At 43.6% G+C, this 20,952-nt stretch overlaps 1 protein-coding gene across 7 annotated transcripts in view; it reads left to right on the top strand.

The window, feature by feature from the left end:
• Positions 1–303: 303 nt before the first annotated feature.
• Positions 304–20,952, top strand: part of EEF2KMT (eukaryotic elongation factor 2 lysine methyltransferase) — a 31,014-nt gene continuing 10,365 nt past the window's right edge. Inside the window, exons 1-7 of one of the 7 annotated variants that reach the window (XM_077275283.1) lie at positions 624–739; positions 2,134–2,218; positions 3,633–3,749; positions 4,611–4,667; positions 5,689–5,769; positions 8,017–8,118; positions 15,978–16,111. In XM_077275283.1, coding sequence (XP_077131398.1) covers positions 3,633–3,749; positions 4,611–4,667; positions 5,689–5,769; positions 8,017–8,118; positions 15,978–16,111 — 491 coding nt within the window. In that variant the 5' untranslated portion in view covers positions 624–739; positions 2,134–2,218. The other 6 variants (XM_077275281.1, XM_077275282.1, XM_077275284.1 and 3 more) reach the window with 6 other exon arrangements.

Consider the following 20,952-nt stretch of genomic DNA (forward strand, 5'->3'; position numbering starts at 1 on the left):
TTTTGCCCAACACGCTTCTTGCAACCCTGTTGGCTATTTGCCATGAAACGCTTGATTGTTCGGTGATCACTCTTCAAAAGTCGCTTCAAAAGTTTGGCAATTTCAAGACTGCTGCATCCCTCTGCAAGACATCTCACAATTTTGGACTTTTGAGAGCCCGTCAAATCTCTCTTCTGACCCATTTTGCCAAAGGAAAGGAAGTTGCCTAATAATTACACACACCTCATATAGGGTGTTGATATCATTGTCATTAGTAAACACCCCTCCTCATTACAGAGATGCACATCACCTGATTTACTAATCACACAGTGCCGGAATACTGATGTTAATGGGGACAGACAATAAGCTGCTGATGACGACTCACTCCGGAGATGATCATAATCATTGCAGGTCCTACAACTAGTCATATAAGATGTGAAACCCTTTCCCTAGGATTGGGGCATAAGATGAGCGGACTTGTGCCTGCAGGGCTTGGTGTGGACGCTCCCAGCCGCCATGTCAGGGCCGGTGCAGTGTTATGGCCACAGTACTGCCGCTATACAGGAGCCTGCACAGAGAAGAGCGCACAGAGAAGAGCGCACAGAGAAGAGCGCACAGAGAAGAGCGCACAGAGAAGAGCGCACGACACCGCTCTGCTCCACAGCTGACAGCCCGGCTCCGCCCACACACGTGACTGCTCACGTGCGCATGACGTCAGAGAAGGTCCTTCCACCCCACCAGTGCCTGCTGCTGCAGTGAGGTAGTGTACGGCTGTGTGGCCCCGGGGTGCGCGGGAGAGGGCGACGCTCAGCTTCCCCGCTGTCGGACATGGCTGTGGTGTGGTGCAGTGTGACCCGCGCTGTACGCACCGCTCCGCAGGGAGAGTCTCCACAGTGTATACACACAGTCAGTAGTTAGTGTTTAGAGCTGGTGTTCTGTCACTGTGTTCATTACACCGCAGCAAAACAGACAGGCACACTTAAAGAAAAAAAACAACTGTTTGTTGCCCATAGCAACCAATCAGACAGCAGCTTTCATTTTACTAGAGCTGGTTAAAAAATGAGAGCAGTGCTCTGATTGGTTACTGTGGGAACGCAGCCATTTCATGCCCCTGCCCCATAAGATCCATGCTCTGTGTTGTGCCAAGGCTTCTTGCTCCTGGAGGAAACCTGAGACAATGTTGTACAGACTGAAGAAGCAGCCGCACAGCAGTGAGCTGAGGCTTCGGAAGCGCAGCGCTCCTCTTCCCATTCTTGCACCATAACTGCCGTCTGTGGGGCTCTAGTCACCCCTGCGTCAGACATAAGACTACCACCCTATAACATTATTGGGGGCTTCCTCATGTTGTCACCTAGGACAGGGGTGTCAAACTGCATTCCTCAAGGGCTGCAAACAGGTCATGTTTTCAGGATTTCCTTGTATTGCACAGGTGATCATTTAATCACCTGCACAGAATGATTCCAGCACCTTGTGCAATGAGAAGGAAATCTTGAAAACACGCATGGTTTGAGGCCCTCGAGGAATGCAGTTTGACACCCCTGACCTAGGATATCCATGGGATGGATGGTAACCTAGGTGATGACCGCGGGGGCTGCACTGATCAGCAGGACTGGGGACTCGGAGCCCTTTTACAAGATGGCGGAGCAGGTCGGACACCTGCCCTCCGCTCCATTCATTCTCTATGGGGGGAAGCGCCAAGTCTGCAGCGCCATAGTGCGCGGTCGGGCCTGCGCACTACACTCCATTCTCCTGATCGGTGTGGACCCCACCAAATGATTAGTTATCAGGTACGCTATAGATGTCCTGTGTATCAATCACAATCATTGTGCTCCGAACAAGAAACCACTGACGTACGTTACCAGTGTGAGCAGAGGCCATGACAGATTTTCCGATCAGAGCCTTATAGAAAAAATCCCCTTGAGCCTCAGTCAGACGGTCTGGATCAGGTTGATCTCCAGGTTTGGCCAATGTCAACATTTATTTTACTAATCGTGTTTCATTTGTTTTTCTCTCAAATAATAATAAAAAAAAAGATACATTTCCAACCAAGCCTCTCCTGCCGCCCATTAACCACCCGGGAATGTTTTCATTTTTCTCCCATAACTTTTATATATTTGTCAATTTGGCCGTATGAGGGCTTGGTTTTTTTTGCAGGACGAGTTGTACTTTTTAATGGCACCATCCATTTTACCATACCGTGTACCGAAAATGGAACACAAATTCCAAGTGCTGTGAAAAGGTGATGACAAACGTGTTCAGTTTTTTATTTATTGTTATTTTAGTGGTGAAAACGTTTTGAAATTCGTGCAAAAAAAAATTGTCAGCCTATTCTGAGATCTGTAACTTTTCTGTCTTTGGAGCTGTCCGAGGACTTGCTTTTGGGGTGCTGAATTGACATTTTTACTAATAACATTTTGGGCACTTATGATGATTTGATCGCTTTTTATTGAATTTTGGGGAGAAGTGCAGCAAATGAAAAGCAGGTTTTGGGGCGTTTAGCTTGCACTTTGAGTAACTTTGTATTTTGATAGATTTGAGTTTTTTGGACATGCCAATATCAAATGTGTTTTAATTTCTTTGTTTTGAATGGAAAAAAAAAAACAGTGAGTTTTTACATTTTTTTTTTATTCTACATTATTTTTTTTTAGACCTTCTACAGAACTTGATTGGTCGATCACTTCTACTATGTATCCTGCAATAATTGCAGTCTCCCATGGAGGTCAGTCTGTGACTGAGCTTCACAGGAAGACCACGATGGCAGTTAAAGGCCCAACTGTTGTGGTACTCCCATCGGTCCCAGCTATTATGTCAGTAGGGGAAGTGGGGGGGCGCATTCGATGGAAGCTGGTATGGGATTGAGAGTGGCATTTAAATGGTTAAACTTTGGCTATCAGAGCAAGCTCCGACTGCTTGAGTTACAGGCAGATGCCTGCTGTATAACACAGCCGCCGTCTGCCTGGGATGAAGCAGGTTCAGCTAATGAGCCAGATTCTTGCTTTCCTTAGCAACTTATGATAATAATTTTACGTCGTAGGTCATTAAGCGGTTAAATAGTAAAAAAAAATTGATTTGAGTGGGTGAGCTTGATCTGTGACATGAATCAACAATGGGCGTTTCCGTTTTTTTTTTCTTCCCAACGGATATTTGGTCCACAAAATAAAACAGATATGTTACCAGTCTCATAAACTGAGTGAAATCCACAGACAGAAGCCCCACATGATTAGCAGGCGTCTTTAATTAAAGGGCTCTCTATGGGTGAGCTGAGCTCCTTGTCCTATGTGTCTGCGGGGCATCAATCAGTGGTTCCTGGGAAGGGGAGTCACAATGGCTACCACTCTCTGGCCTCTTCTAATGTTAGGTGGAATGTACGGTAACTAATGTGGGTACACACTAATAGAAATAGGCAGTAAAATATAGATTCAGAGAGTTGTTGCTCAACAGTGGGTCCACAGATGAAGCATACAGACCACTGACCGGGTGTGCTGGTAGCTGTAAGACTATCCTGGTCACCTTCGTTCTCACATTACAGTAGTGGGGAACCCCTTTAATAAGGAGATTGGTACAAGAAGTAACCATGAAAACTGTGTACAATGTGTCAAATCACTGACATTTCTGATAATCACATTTAATTCTGCTCTTCATTTCTCTGCTAGATGGATCTTCAGTTGCCTTCCAGTGACCAGGTTATGGACCCCGCTCAAGCAACTTTATGTGATGCCTTCCAGAGAGACTTTCTTTGTTGCCGGCGTATTGGAACCTTGCCATGGAAGGTGACATTTGGCCTGATTGCCTTGTTTGATCAGCAAAGTTAGCACTCCTTCCTAAGGGGATGGAGTTTTCTTCTCCCTTCCAGAGTGGATAAATATCCACCAGAATCCCCCGCTATCCACCAGAATCCCCCGCTATCCACCAGAATCCCCCGCTATCCACCAGATTCCCCCGCTATCCACCAGATCCCCAGCTCTAGGTTACAAGCCTCTTGTTAGTCAGTGGATTGGAAAGATGTTTTTTGTGAGGGGACAGTTACTTCAGTAAGGGCACATTCACACATCTATTACCTGTTTTTCATCTGTCAAAAACTGGACATTTCTCTTGCATGTGTTATGCATGTTTTGTTAATCCGAAGGAGATAAATGCTGAACATTTTAGTTTTCACTTAGCAATGTATTGATTGAACATAGATGAAAAACTGATGTAAAACACATCTTCTGTTTTTTTAATTTGTATTTAACAAATCTCCATAAGCTTTAATGACAAAGTCTGATCACAAAAACCAATAAGACTATGACACATACTGAGTTTAATGGAATGACTACACGGATTCGGATGTGTGTCTATGGGTCAGAAAACGGGCTGAAACAAGGATGTGAAAAATGGATGTTTGAATGCAGCCTAAAGAGCAAATTCTACTGATCGAGTGGTAAAGCTGTATCATACTGGGACCCACCTGCCTGGGAAAGGGTTGTTGTCTATTAATAGTCTTAATAGTAAGAACGCTGTTATTAAGAGTTAGAATTAGAACCGGGGATCCGTACATTGCTAATTTGCCCCGGAGCGGGAGCAGAGTACCCAGCAGAGTCTCTGCAGCTCTGCCTATTGATTTGATATTATCCCATGCTTCTCTTCTCCAGGAATTGGACCATCAGTTGAGCCTACAGCCTTCATTTGCTCTTAGTGTTTTGGGAAAGGTAAAAACATTCCTCTGCTAGTGATCATTACCATTGCTGATGTCCTGTACTTTCATGAAACCAGCTTGCAGCACTATCTGTGCTTCTGTCTTGATGAAGTGTACATAAATGACTGCTGAACCCCGTGCTTGCATGTTCTATTGATAAAAATAACCTGTATAAGGCCACATTCGCACGTTCAGTAATTTACATCAGGAGTGGGTGAAAAATTCAGAATACTGAACGTGTAAACGTGGCCTAAGACTGATTAAAGGAGTTGACCTGGATTTTTAAATAAAAATGGTTCCAATGCTGAGACTTTGATAATAATCAGCAGCTTCGGTGGCCCACCGTTTTTTGTGCCAACAGCTGAGGCTTGGCGGTCCAACGGGGTGGCAGGGAATTCACCAGGCATTAGTTTTCTAGATTTTTTTTTTCCCTGCCTTGTGCCTTTTTTTTTTTTTTTTTTTAAATATTGTGAACAACCCTTTCAATGGTAACATAAAGCAGACACTTACTAAGGGGATGTTTTCCTGTACGTAATCCGAAGTTAGCCTTAGGCAAGTGGGTGCATTTTTAATTAGAAAATGGCCTTAAAAAGCCATTCAGAACAGACAATGATATAAAGTGGTGCTCCAGTTAGAGCAAATGTCTATTTTTCTATAGTGAAAAGTTCTACAGCTTTCAGTGAAAGCTTGGGCATCAATTCTTCACGGTTTCTATGACATTTGCAGCTGTCATTCAATAGAAACCTCAATGACGCTGGTGGGTAAAAATCGCCCCATGGTCACACGATGAGCACACAGCTCTGATACATGGCACATAAAACCAAAGTAAACCATAACTGCTCTTCCTGCACATAACCTTTTCAGGGGGGCATGCTCATCCATCTAGAAACTAATCCCACTCTTGGGTAATTGCATCTTATGCAGTCAGGTCATTGTGGAAGTTGTAGTTCCATTGCTGGTAAATATAGTACAGTGCTGGTCTATGGTAGACTATGTATTACTTGGTTGCTAATGCGTGCTTTTCTTCTTCACAGACCATCAATCATCCAGTTTGTCAAAAGTGTCCACCATCATTACAGTACAGAAGACTATTTTTATCTGAGTTAATCAAAAAGGTAAAAAGGTGATCATTCACACTGTACATTTTGGTGAAAGGAGGTTCCCAGCTCAGAAACTGCTGAGACCATGTAGAGACAGATTCCGGCCTACTGTCTTAAAGGGGTTTTCCCACGAACAAAGTTAATTTTAATCAACATATCTTGGAATAATAATAAGTTCCACAACTGGATGTGTTTAACAAAAATGTTCCTGTGCTGAGATAATCTTATAAATGTGCCCCTGCTGTGTAATGGTTGTGTCTGACCGCGTAGGAACATGGTCTGATTATATCACATCTCCTGGGCGGGGGACACAAAGGAGAGTAAACAGACATTACAGCACAGGATCACAGCTGATTTTTTCTGTGAGGTAAACCATTGCTCAAAACAGGCAGGGAAATGTTTTGCCTCACAAAAAGAATCAGCTGTGATCTCATGCTGTCCTGTCTGTATATTCTTTTGCTTCCTCTCTGTTCCCAGGAGCTGTGGCATGATCAGACCATGTTCCTGCACGGTCAGACACAGCCATTACACATACGAGTATAAGAGAAAAACGAGGCTGCACTCACCAACGGTTCTGCTTGCACATATCCCTGTTTATACTCACCCCCGATGCCGTGAAGATTGTTCTAATAAATTTCCTGCATAAGAAGATTGGTGAGTGCAGCCTCGTTTTTCTCTTATACTCGTATGTTACATTGGAAGTCTCTGAGGCTTTCTGCACCCGACATCTGAAGACCAGCTGTGACCTACAAGTGCTTACGTTCTGCGGTGGTGCGGGTGATTGTTTTTCTTTTTTCTCCTGAGTCACAGCCATTACACAGTACACAGCAGGGGCACATTTATAAGATTATCTCAGCACAGGGACATTTTATTTAATCACATCCAATTGTGGGCGTTATTATTATTCCAAGCTCCGTTGATTAAAGTGTACTTTGTTTGTGGGAACCTGTCAGCAGGATTGTTCTCCGTAAACTAAAGGCACTGTCAGGTCGGTGCCGTTATACTAATTAAAATAATACCTTGGGTGATGAAATCTGTCTTGTGGTTGTTCTTTATTCAGCATTTTCAGTTAATGAGATTCTCGTGCTTCGGGGCGGCCTCTGGGGGCGTCTTTATGTGATGCTCGGGTTAGATATCCATCCTTATGGCTTACGACTGGTTACTTATGCTTCACTGACCTGCCCCCTATTTTACATTACTGTATATCTTATTGTTTAAAAAAAATAAAATAAAATCACAATAATCACTCAGGCAGCGGTGCCTGCGCTGTGGTATGATACGATCTATAATATACATATTTTCATAAAATAAAACATCAGATCACAGATATCAAGGTATCATTTTATTGAGCTCCCTATGACTTACATGCCCATATAGACGGCTTAGGAGGGACAATCCTACTGATAGATGCCCTTTAAGTGATTTATCAGGCTCTTTAATCTCAAAACTCTGTATACACATTCGCTTAGGAGGGTGATGAGTGTAAAACGGGGCAGGCCATGAGTGTAAGGGAATCTGTTCGCTGTTTGTTCTGTTATCTGAGAGTAGCATGATGTAGGGGCAGAGACCCCGATTCCAGGGATGTGTCACTTACTGGACTATGTGCTGTTTCAATACAATCGGTTTTATCAGGCCTGCGCGTGAGACCTAGTCTGGCAGTGATAACCTCCAGCTGATAAAACACTAATTGTATTGAAACTACAGCAGACAGCCTAATAAGTGACACATCACTGCTAACATCTTGCTGATTGAAAGCGGTTAGTTGGCTTTCAATCAGCATGACAACGGCAATGACACCCCATTCACAGAGCAGAGCGGAAGAGAAAAAGCTGCTTTGTGGATGTTATAACACCGAGAGCCACAGAATTGCCGGCGGGAGCAGTCCGCTTCCACTCTGAGCCAGCAGAGATCGGTGGTGAGCGGAAAAGGCAAGAAGTTAGCAATTACCTGTCTGCACGTTCTCAGCTCCATCGGGTAAGATTAAGTCCCAGATAACCCTTTAACTTTATACGTCTTTGTTGTATAATGATTATAGTAAGCTGCTGTGTAAATCTTCTGTGCTGCGCAGCAGATGGATCATTCTTTGTTTTGCTATTTTCTACACATCGTCTGTGAATAAAAGCCGTACATTTCTCTGTGGGTACAAATGTATTGTTTCTATTTAAATATGAAGCTGCATAGTGAAGACGTATTATGTGCTGAGAATTATACATATTGAAGATAATATTAGGCTCGTAATTCTTCACTCCTTCTTCTCTGCAGCATGAGCGTACAGGAGCAGAACCTCTGGATGATTTATATGGCGCATTGGCGGAAATCTTAAATTCAGAAGACGCTGCAGTTTGCTACAAAAGCTACTGTTTGGTAAGTGTTGGCGGGTACACTAATGAGAGGAATAATAAGGCAGCACTAACCTTACTGGAGCCAAGAGAGACTTCTCATTCATTTAGCTTTACATGGGTAAGGATTCACGCTCTCAGGAAGTCATTAGGTAGCGTTCACACAGGCAATACGGTTTGGTCCAAACGTGCAGTTTTATTACTTTTCATAAAACTCTAAAGGATTCAAAACCAAAAACGGCCTCTTCTGGGCACAAGTATAACCGTTCATTCAGCAGGCACATATATCAGTGTGGGCTCATCCTAACAGATTACAGTACTTACTTACGGAGCAGACTTCATACACAGAAGAGGCCCCGATCCCACCAGTCTCTGTATACCCTTCAGCCCGAGCGTCAGAAGCTTCCAAGCTCCAAACAGAAGTGTTCAACGCTGGGCACGGATCACACTGAACAGGCTGCTGCTTGCACATGGTTCTCTGCAGCTCTAACACACATACTTCTCAGCTTTCCTAGCTGACCCATGAAGTCTCCATCCAGTGAGAGACCTGAGCACGTCTATCTCTCAGCTACAGCTCACTACTTCCGCTCCAGCAATGTGTGCCGTTAGCATAGTAAACTATGGTTTTGTGTCCGCCTTAAACGGGCACTGCCAGAATAAAGGCCCAATTTACTGTGTACCCCCTTATACCAAATGGCTCCATCAGGGGTTCCATCTGAATCCTGCTTTTTTGAGATTTAGATGCAAACCCCGATGACGCCCTATAACTTAGCCTAATATATACGGTCACTTTAGAAGTGGTTTCCGTTGTGAATGTTTTGTTTTTTACATATTAATAAAGCAGGTGTCATTCAGTGCGAAACGAATAAGCCCCAATGGTTGCCTGCATGATTTTCTTAAAAACTAGCCATCATTTTAATTTATATTTAATAAATCAATAGTACATATGAAAATATGCAACTTTGTAATATATCTTAGTAGATATATTAGATTGTTTCTCCTCCTGGATTGATCTTTCTCTCTCAATACATGGTTAAAATCTGGATTCAGGGAGGATACATTTTCTATCACAGTTATAGGAGAAGACTGTTGGTGCTTATAAAACTCTATGGAGGGGGAGGAACTGCAGTCAAGCGGCAGGCTCAGTTCTCCATAGACCTTAATGGGCACTGTCATCTCCTGTATCAGTAATGGGAAAGTCTGTATACGAAGACAGATTTTACTCGTGCATTGACAATTTTGAAAATCAGCTTTGAGAAAGAAAGATGAAGAGATGAAAGAGGCAGATTTCTTCTATTACAGAGTTTCTTACTTACACATGTACTATTGATTTCTGAACAACCAGTCACTTAAAGCTGTATATCAGAAATTGATGCTGCAATCCTTCCAAACATTCACCTCCTAAGGCTTAATGAGAATTGCCTTCAGAATGCTGAATTCGTTTTTTTGTACACATGTAAAGAAAATGAGTAGAGAACAGTCAATGCTTGGTTGCCTGACTCTCAGTAACCTAATGATATGGCTGCAATGCAGTCTAATTAATCAGGCTTTCCACATTGTGCTAATGACTTGAGGAAAGGCTCTTCCTGATATGAAGATGAGTAATTAAGAGATCCCTTACATGCCGTCCAAACCTCTGAATGCATGCAGTTACATAGAGCTCGGGGCATAACATCATATGAGCGGCATCCCAAATCACTGACAGTGGGTACATGCTGCCCCATCCACGGGCATCACGAATGAGACATCGGCTGTGTGATTCCAGCCAGGAACAATGCTCAGCATAAATCACTACACCCCTTTGAAAAGTAAAATGGTAATATCTCGCTGAAAAAAGGAACAATTCCCTACATTTTGACAAGGCTGCTTTTCATAGAACATTTTTTTAACCCATAACATGAAAGTAAGGTTAATATTGTAACGTGACAAAATTTTCAGTTTTACTCAAATTGGTTCATGCAAAAATGAATACACCCATATCAAAACCTTCTACATCTAATATTTTGTAAGACTTTCGTAAATTTTAAAGACAGCTCCAAGTAATCTAGGCATGGAATGAAGAAGTTGGTGACATACTGCAACATCTACAGTAGCTTTCTCGTTCGTCTTATTGGGGGACACAGACCCATGGGAGACAAAATAAAATTGGCTCCTCCCCAGCAAACTATACCTTGCCTGCTGGAGCCAGTAGTGATGGGCAGTCCGGCTCTTTTTGGTGATCCGGTTCTCATGGCTCCACTCACCAAAAAGAGCCGGCTCTTTCGGCTCACAAAACGGCTCTTATTGGATCCTAAATGGATCCCCATTGAATGTGTGTTCAGGCGCCCGAAACCATGCCCACCTACCGCATAAACACCGCCCACTTGCTAGGAACCAATTAAATTAATGAGTGGGTGGAGTTTTGCTCAGGTGGGCGGGGTTACACCTGCCGAAGTCTGGGATTTTACGCCCAGTGAGAGCCATTCAGGGATTTTAGTGGCTCTCTCTGGCGTGCCGGCTTCCATCGTTCACAGCAGGGAGCCGGCTCTTTGTGTCGGATCGTTCGCGAACGACACATCACTAGGAGCCAGGATTCCTCAGTTTAGGGTAGTGTCAGTTGGAGGCATGGTCTGTCTCAGACCTGTCTTAGGTTAGGCGCTAGCCACTTTGTTTTTTGATGGACAGAGTGTAATTGTGCACTCGTCCTGGATCCATATCAGTTGGTAATACTAAGGGAGATGATGGATAGTTTTGTGTCGGCAGTGGACACCTCTCTGGGAGTGACAGCTGCGCTGCCTCCTCCCATTACCATAACAGGTTTCTTTAGGAAGGGTAAGCAGTGGCTAGATCCTTTTCCAACCATGTGGAGTTTATTAGTGTGTTACAGAAAGCATGGGAACAACCCAGACAGATGCTCTCATAAGCATAGCCGTATGGAGGTTTTATATCCCTTGCCAGCAGAGCTGGTGGCTTCTTGGTCTACTCCCACCGGTGATAGATACTCCGGTATCTCACTTATCTAAGGTGACCACTCTACCTCTTGTTGAAATAGCGGCGCTTAAGGATTCCTCGGACAGGCATATAGAGTTTGTGGCGAAGTCCGCTTTTGAGGCAGCCTTTTTGCCCTTTGTCCAGCCTTTTCTGCTACCTGAGTTTTCAATATGATAAAGGCATGGGCTAGGAATTTACGGCAGTTTGTTGGCTGGTTACCAGGATCTGGGATTAGCCAAGATCGCTGATCAGATTGCACAGCAGGGAAGTATCTTTGTTCAGCATCTTTAAAAAAAGAAAAAAGGATCTGAAAAACAGCGCTTCTGTATGGGACTATGTCAGTAGGTAGAGACAACTAAGGAAAATTGTGGAACTCGCACTCTGTGAGTGGCTTGAAAACAAGTCACAAACGCAACCAAGCCTTCAATGAATTATAACCAGCCTGCAGCGTTCACCTGGACGTCTATCCTGACGCCGCAAAGAGAGCATCCTTGGATGCGAAGGAGTGGTCTGCTCAGGTGCAAGTTATAGCATCGTAATTCACCGGAAAGTATGGAGGGCGAACTTGGCTTCAAAGAAATCTTTGACGGATCTACCTTTCTAAGGGTCTCACTTATTTGGGACCAGGTTAGATAAGATATATCGGACGCAACAGGCATCAGAAGCACTCTTTCCTCAGTTCCTTTCAAAGGTGTGGGGGATAGTCAGTGATATTTGGGTTAGGGAGGAGATCTCTGCACTTTTTGTTTCTTTATACGGTAGCTTTCGTTATAAATGACAAAAGACTGACTGGCACTTCCAAGCTAATGTGAATAGGTGCATACTAGGAGCAGCCACCTCCATATACAATATACAAAAAAAGTTGCACTCTGTCGTGCTAAAGCATGTAGGCATGGAATAAATGCAATATGAATAGCAATACTGCTCTGGATAATAAGACAAAATTGAGATGCTTAGCACATAATTTGGACAATTCATACATGCACAGCAACCAACGACAAGGTGTTGGGACCCTATGTGTCTAGCGTGAATAATTCTCTTAGACCGAAGTCTGAATTCCTGGGTCAGACTCTGCTCTGACCAAGCACTCCGCCCATCAACATGCCGTGGTTTTAATTACAGCAGGGTCCTACCTACCCATAAATACAGGCTATTGACAGAGGTATCCACATTTACCCAGGAATTCAGACTTCAGCCTTAGAGGGTTATTCACACTGGACATGCATGAATTGGCCAATTATATGCTAAGGGTCTCAATTTGTTCTTATTATCCAGACCAGTATTGCTATTCATATTTCATTTATTCCATGTCTACATGCTTTAGCATGACAGAGTGCAGTTTTCCTTATAGCCATCACTTCTGTTAGGAGGGTCTCAGAGCTTGCGGCTCTGTCTTCATCAGAGTAAGGTAGTGTTGAGGGTCAGTCTGTTTCTAAAGCGACAATTGCCCTGTGGATCAAGACTGCTATTATCCAGGCTTATAAGGCTAAGGCCAGAGTGTCTCCATTTAGGATTAGGGCACACTCTACTTGGGCTGTGGGAGCTTCCTTGGCTGTTCGTCATCAGGCATCGGCTTTGCAACTGTTTAAAGCAGCTACTTGGGCATCGGTGCATGCTTTTTCTATATTTTACAGGGTGCAAGCTTTCACCTCGGCAGATGCAAGCCTTGGTAGGAAGATACTGCAGGCGGCAGTAGCTCAGACTTCCGCTTAGGCTAAGGCAGAAAACTAGGTGGTAATGGCATGATATTTAATATTACCCACCCTAGAGACAGCTTTAGGATGTCTTATGGTTCTGTGTCCCCCAATGACATCAACGAGAAAAGTAGATTTTATACTTACTGTAAAATCTTATTTCTTGCAGTTTTCATTGGGGGATACAGCTCCCTCCCATGGTCGCTTGTTTGGGTGTTTAGTTATGTTTCTTCTTGCCTTAATTCTTTTCTCTTCCTACTGCTATCCACAAAACTGAGAAAGCCTGCTTCAGCAGGCAGGGTATAGTGTGTTAGGAAGGAGCCAATTCTAATTAATCACAATAATAGTGTCATCCTCCGTGTAGAAGCAAACTAACCTGTGGTTCTGTGTCCCCCCCCATGAAGACTACGAGGAACAGCTATTACGGTAAGTGAAAAATCAACTTTTTTCCGTTCTTCAAGAACTGCCTCTTTTAGAGCATTGGTGCTGAATGGAGAGTGACGCTCAACTTGTGTCTTCAGAATTCACCATAGGTATTTGGTTGAGCTCAGTTCAGGAGACCTACTTGGACACTGAATCAGTTTCACCATGTTCTTCTTCAGAAATTCAACAGTGGTCTTAAATATGTATCTTGGATCATTGTCATGTTGGAAAAGTGCACGTCTACCAAGAGCATGGAGTGGTGGTAGCATTGTCTTTCAATATAGAGCAGTGCATCTATGAATTTGTGATACCATCAATGACAAGTAGATCCCTGACACCAGGAGCACTCATGTAGCCCAACATAAGTACAATGCCACCACGTTTCACTGTAGGCGCCGTGCATTTTTCTTTGTACTTTTTGACGCCATACAATTTTAAAGCCATCAGATCCAAAAACATTTATTTTGGTCTCATTACTCTAGAGTAGTGATGACCGATTGTACTAGTTGCTCGGGTGATCTCCTAGTATTTGTAACTGCTCTGAGATTTAGTTTTTGTTGACGCAGCTGCATGATTTACGGCTACTAGCCAGCCTGAATACATGCGGGGGTTGCCTGTTTGTTGAGGAATCCCCACATATATTCAAGCTGTCTATCAGCCGTAAATCATGCCGCTGAGGCAACGAAAACTAAATCTCCGAGCACTTAAAAATACTCGGAGATCACCCAAGCAACGAGTATACTTACTTGCTCATCACTACTCCAGGGTATAGAGTCCCAGTAGTCTTTATATTTTTCAATATGGGCACATTATAAGCTGACTTTTTGTGCATGTTTCCTTTGTGGACGACACCCATGCATGCCAATCCTCTGCAGTGTGCACTGTATTGTGCCATGGGAAAAAACTCACCCGTTTGGCTTTCATCTTTTTTAGCTACCTGCATTGAACTTGCATGTCAATTTTCTTCAACCCTTCTTATCAGAAGATTCTCCTGTTTAAGTGTTAACTTCCATGGTTGGCTTGAATGTGTCTGAGATAGTTGCTGTTCCCTCTTTGTTACATTTTTGTATATCTTTTGCTACAGTATTGTGACTGATAAGTAAAGCTTTGCTGACCTTTTTGAAGCCTTCACCTTTCTTGTGTAGATAAATGTTTTTCATTCAAAGGGCTTGTGACATTTCTCTACCATGTGGTGCAATTGCTGACAGCATGAAAACGGAAGGGGTTTTCTTTAAGTAGTTCCATCTTATAGTCGGTTGTCTGTTGAACACCTGTTTAATGAATAATTACACTTACAGTACCTCTTGTTGAAATCTTGTTAATTAGAATTTTGAGTCTAAACTTTAGCTTTGCGTCTAAGGCTTTCATTGGGGTGTACTAATTTTTGCAACATGGTTTTGAATGAATGTTAGTAAAACAAAATGTTTGTTTTTTTTTTTTTTTAGTGTGCAAAATAACACATTGTGTTTGCAATCAATAGCCCACTTTTGTGGGAGTATTTTGAAGTATGGTATCCCAAAGAAAATGTGGATTCTGATAGGAACCAAGTTTTCTGACAAATTTGTTGCTCTGTACTTACACTCACCGGCCACTTTATTAGGTACACCATGCTAGTAACGGGTTGGACCCCCTTTTGCCTTCAGAACTGCCTCAATTCTTCGTGGCATAGATTCAAGAAGGTGCTGGAAGCATTCCTCAGAGATTTTGGTCCATATTGACATGATGGCATCACACAGTTGCCGCAGATTTGTCGGCTGCACATCCCAAAGATGCTCCATACAAGGCAGGATGGATCCATGCTTTCATGTTGTTTACGCCAAATTCTGACCCTACCATCCGAATGTCGCAGCAGAAATCGAGACTCATCAGACCAAGCAACGTTTTTCCAATCTTCTACTGTCCAATTTCGATGAGCTTGTACAAATTGTAGCCTCAGTTTCCTGTTCTTAGCTGAAAGGAGTGGTACCCGGTGTGGTCTTCTGCTGCTGTAGCCCATCTGCCTCAAAGTTCGATGCACTGTGCGTTCAGAGATGCTCTTAGGCCTACCTTGGTTGTAACGGGTGGCGATTTGAGTCACTGTTGCCTTTCTATCAGCTCGAACCAGTCTGCCCATTCTCCTCTGACCTCTGGCATCAACAAGGCATTTCCGCCCACAGAACTGCCGCTCACTGGATTTTTTTTCTTTTTCGGACCATTCTCTGTAAACCCTAGAGATGGTTGTGCGTGAAAATCCCAGTAGATCAGCAGTTTCTGAAATACTCAGACCAGCCCTTCTGGCACCAACAACCATGCCACGTTCAAAGGCACTCAAATCACCTTTCTTCCCCATACTGATGCTCGGTTTGAACTGCAGGAGATTGTCTTGACCATGTCTACATGCCTAAATGCACTGAGTTGCCGCCATGTGATTGGCTGATTAGAAATTAAGTGTTAACAAGAAGTTGGACAGGTGTACCTAATAAAGTGGCCGGTGAGTGTATTTATGCTGAACACTGTAGGTTTGACTCGATCACTGTGGCGTTTCAGAGAAAAACATACCTTAAAAGCTGGCAAGGGACCAAGTTGCACTGGTGACTAGTCCCCACCTGTTCCCCTGGAGTGTAAAGTCTCTCTCTGTGTGCATGTATAGGGAGAGACCTGTCAATCATGGCGGCAGCATGTATCCACTGTCGGGGTCCCTTTAATGCCAATATCCTTTTGTAATTTGTGGTCACAATTGTGACCATATAGGTTACAGTTTTAGCCTTTGCTGTAGATCATAGAACACCTTTCCAGTGTAATAAACGTTGTTTTTCAGCCTACAGGGGACCTTGTAACGTTAGCTGAAAATGTTGCAATGATCTCAGGAGGAACCACAGGCCTAGTGACATGGGAAGCCGCTCTATCCTTAGCTGAATGGGCAATTGAAAATAATGAAATCTTCAGAAATCGGTAAGCAGTTTTCGTTTATTCCATTCCCTTCACTAAATATCCTCTATATTGCTTTTGCTTAAAATAATTGCCCACTGCCTAAATACTGCAGCTCTTAATTTGCAGTGATTGAGTTACCGTATATACTCGAGTATAAGCCGACCCGAGTATAAGCCGACCCCCCTAATTTTGCCACAAAAAACTGGGAAAACTTATTGACTCGAGTATAAGCCTAGGGTGGAAAATGCAGCAGGTACCGGTGAATTTCAAAATTAAAAATAGATACTCCATACCATTCATTATGGCCCCATAGATGCTCCACATAAAGCTGTGCCACATATAATGCTCTGCACTGTTCATTATGGCCCCATAGATGCTCCACATAAAGCTGTGCCATATATAATGCTCTGCACCATTGCCCCATAGATACTCCACATAAAGCTGTGCCATATATACAATGCTCTGCACCATTGCCCCATAGATACTCCACATAAAGCTGTGCCATATATACAATGCTCTGCACCATTGCCCCATAGATACTCCACATAAAGCTGTGCCATATATACAATGCTCTGCACCATTGCCCCATAGCTGTGCCATATATATAATGCTCTGCACCATTGCCCCATAGCTGTGCCATATAGTGCTCTGCACCGTTGCCCCATAGCTGCCATATATATAATGCTCTGCACCGTTGCCCCATAGCTGTGCCATATATATAGTGCTCTGCACCGTTGCCCCATAGCTGTGCCATATAGTGCTCTGCACCGTTGCCCCATAGCTGTGCCATATAATGCTCTGCACCATTGCCCCATAGCTGTGCCATATAGTGCTCTGCACCGTTGCCCCATAGCTGTGCCATATAGTGCTCTGCACCGTTGCCCCATAGCTGTGCCATATAGTGCTCTGCACCGTTGCCCCATAGCTGTGCCATATAGTGCTCTGCACCGTTGCCCCATAGCTGTGCCATATAGTGCTCTGCACCGTTGCCCCATAGCTGTGCCATATAGTGCTCTGCACCGTTGCCCCATAGCTGTGCCATATAGTGCTCTGCACCGTTGCCCCATAGCTGTACCATATAGTGCTCTGCACCGTCCATTATTGCCCCATAGCTGTGCCATATAGTGCTCTGCACCGTTGCCCCATAGCTGTGCCATATAGTGCTCTGCACCGTTATTGCCCCATAGCTGTGCCATATAGTGCTCTGCACCGTCCATTATTGCCCCATAGCTGTGCTGCTGCTGCAATAAAAAAAAAAAAAACATACTCACCTGTCTTGCTTGCAGCTCCTCGGCGCCATCTTCCCGGCGTCTCTCCGCACTGACTGATCAGGCAGAGGGCGGGGCGCACACTATATGCGTCATCGCGCCCTCTGCCTGAACAGTCAGAGCGGAGAGACGCCGGGAAGATGGCGCGACGCCCGGCGTGTGGAACGAGGATAGGTGAATATGACATACTTACCTGCTCCCGGCGTCCCGCTCCTTCCCCCGGACAGCTGGTCTTCGGTGCCGCAGCCTCTTCCTCTGTCAGCGGTCACCGGCACCGCTGATTAGAGAAATGAATAGGCGGCTCCGCCCCTATGGGAGGTGGAGCAGCCTATTCATTTCTCTAATGAGCGGTCCCACGTGACCGCTCAGGGGAAGAGGCTGCAGCACCGAAGACAGTGTGACAGGCAGGGGGAGCGCCAGGAGCCCCGGAAGCAGGTGAGTATATGACAGTGCTCACCCGCCGACCCCACCACCGATCATGACTCGAGTATAAGCCGAGAGGGGCACTTTCAGCCCAAAAATTTGGGCTGAAAATCTCGGCTTATACTCGAGTATATACGGTAATTAGACCAAATAGTAGAGGAATAGCCAGATAGATTTGGGAACTTCTATAGGAGTTTTTTTATTCTACACAATTGAAGTTATTTCAGGCCTAAATCAAAATATATCAGAATAGGCTCACTCTTCTCTAGCTACAAGAAGAATTTGCCCTGGTTCCTCATTTACTTTGGTAGAGCTAAAAGCGGCAGTGAACCAAGTGGAACTTTCACCAATTTCTTTCATGTTGAACTGTACAAAGGATGTAATTGTGGTTGCAGAGTGAAATAAAACTTTTTTTTTTTTTTTTAAATGTAATGCCTTTCATAACATCTGTCGTACCTAATACGTCATGGTTGGGAAGGGGTTCCTGACCAATGACATATAGGTACGTCATGGCGAATGTGCTTGGTTCAGTAACTGCACCCGCGTGATCGCGGCCGGGAGCTCGGCGTAAGTAATAGCTGTGTTCTGGCTGTCACAGCAAGTGGCGGTGCCTGCAGTGCCTCCGGCTGTTTATCCCCCTAAATGCTACGATCAATATCACAACATTTACGGGAGCTCCCTCTCCCTTCTGATCGGAGCCCCAGTGACGTCAACGCAAGGGCCCGATGGTAGTCATGGCAACCCAAGGATGTCATGTCAATCTCCTGGTCTACCAGCTATGGTGGCCTTTTAGTCCATTCTAGGAGCATGGTCCAAGAGCCTTCTGTCAGTGTAACACTGACAGGTGTAATGCATTGCAATGCATTACACTAGTGATCACAGTAATAAAAGTTAATGTTCCATAGAGGGAATAAATAAAGAAATTAAAGAAAAAAAAATGTAAAATATATATATATATATATTAGAAGGTAATAAAATATAAATGATAACAATATTATAAATATGTATATTTGTATAGAAACAAAAATTAACAAAAAAAGTACACATACTTAGTATCAATGTGTCGACCTGATCTATAAAACTGTCCCACTAGTTAGCCCCTTCAGTGAACACGTAAAAAAAAAAAAAAAAAAAGTGGCCAAAAACTGATTTTTCATCATACCAGCAGAGAAAAGTAGAAAACGCAACTAAAAAGGAGTGTAAAGAAAAAAAAAAAATCACTGAAAACATCATCTTGTCCTGCAAAAAACATGCCATCATATAGCTCTGTCAGCGCAGAAATAAAAAAGTTATAGCTCTCAGAATAAAGCGATGCAAAAGCAATTCTTTTATCTATAAAATAGTTTTTATTGAATAAAGGCGCCAAAACATTAAAAAATTTATATAACTGTGCATCACTGTAATCGTACTGACCGAAGAATAAAACTGCCTTATCAATTTTACCATACGCGGAACATAAAAAAACAAAACAAAAAAAAACAATTCCTTAATTGCTGGTGTTTATTTTTTTTTCCTACCAAAAATCAGAATAGAAAGCAATCAAAAAACATTGTGACTGAAAATGGTACCAATAAAAACGTCAACTCTTCCCCAATTTCTGAATCATACGTGGGGAGTCAAGGGGTAGCAAAAGTACTTGTGTAATGCATAGGGGACACTAAATTGAATGATATTTTTACCTGGTAACCCAAAAAACTGGTGACAGATTCCCTTTAAAGAGAACCTGTCACCCCCTCCCCCTGGCGTTTTTAACTAAAAGAGCCACCTTGTGCAGCACTGATGCTGCATTCTGTCAAGGTGGGTCTTTTATTTGAGGTCCCTTCCAACGCTGAAATATTCATTTTTATAATTTGCCCGCCATACCTGTAGTCTGTCCAGGGGGCATGTCTTTTTTCCCCCGGACACAAATGCCTCCCAGCTATCACTCATTTCCTCCATGCGCTGCCTCCTCTGCATTCATCTACGTCCTCGGCGCCTGTGCTGTAAGTTTTTTTTTTTTTTGGGGGGGGGCATGCGCAGTTTTCGCTGCCCTTCGACTCTCATCACATGATGTCTTTGTACACACGCCTGCGTGTGCCCGCGGCCCGAGATCCCGCCCTGCAGTCTCTCCTGATTTATTCACACTGCTGGGCGGGATCTGTTGCAGCGTTCCAGAGTTACCATAAAAACTGACACTGGTCAGAATTGTAATATTTGGCCTGGTCAGGAAGGTGAAAGACCCAGGGTTGAAGGGGTTAATTTAGCAAATGACTGCTCTGATTTCACACCAGAGGAATTACACATTGCCTTAGCACAGCAGACATAAGTCTGCTTACTAATTTCAAATTACAGTTGCTTACCTAGAGTCACCAACTCATATACAAGCAAACAAAGAAGCACACTGTGGCGCCATAGCATGCAAATATGAAAATTGAATTGCATTACTGCATTAGAAATATGAAAAATTGAGAAAGGTTAGCTCATAAATTGGCCAATTCATCTATATCTCTGTGGAGATATTTGCATGCTATGGCGCTAGTGTGCTGCTTTATTTGTTTGAGTGCATATGAGTTGGTGACTCTAGGTAAGCACCTGTTCACACCTAGTTTATGTTTGGATGTGACAGTCAGTTTTTTTAAAATTTGTATTCATTAGCCTTCTGACTGATCACTCTACCTTTTTAGCCTTAAGCTTTTTTAATCCCCAGCAAGACCCTACCCCTCCACAGAGATATAGATTTCAGTCTAAGAGAGGATTCATAGCTCCCATACAGATGAAGACTTTATTCTAAGAGAGGATTGGCATTAAGGCTATGTGCCCACGTTGCGGATTAGCCTAAGGAATTTTTTGTGCAAATTCTGCATCTCTTGGCAGAAATCGCAGGTCGGATTTGTCGCGTTTTTTATGCAGATTTTCTGCAGATTTACTGTGGTTTTTTTACCCCTGCGGATTTCTATAATGGAATGGGTACAAAAACGCTGCAGATCCGCAAAAAAGTGACATGCTACTACTTTTAATCTGGAGCATTTCCGCATGGAATTTTCTGCACTATTAGCACAGCATTTTTTTTTTACCATAGATTTACATTGTACTGTAAATCATTTGCGGATCTGCAGCATTTCTGCACGGCAAAAAAACGCTGCAGATCCACAGGAAATCCGCAACCTGTGCACATAAGTTAGGTCCTGGAAA

The sequence above is a fragment of the Ranitomeya variabilis genome, chromosome 7 (assembly GCF_051348905.1).
Source record: "Ranitomeya variabilis isolate aRanVar5 chromosome 7, aRanVar5.hap1, whole genome shotgun sequence".
NCBI classification, from domain to species: domain Eukaryota; kingdom Metazoa; phylum Chordata; class Amphibia; order Anura; family Dendrobatidae; genus Ranitomeya; species Ranitomeya variabilis.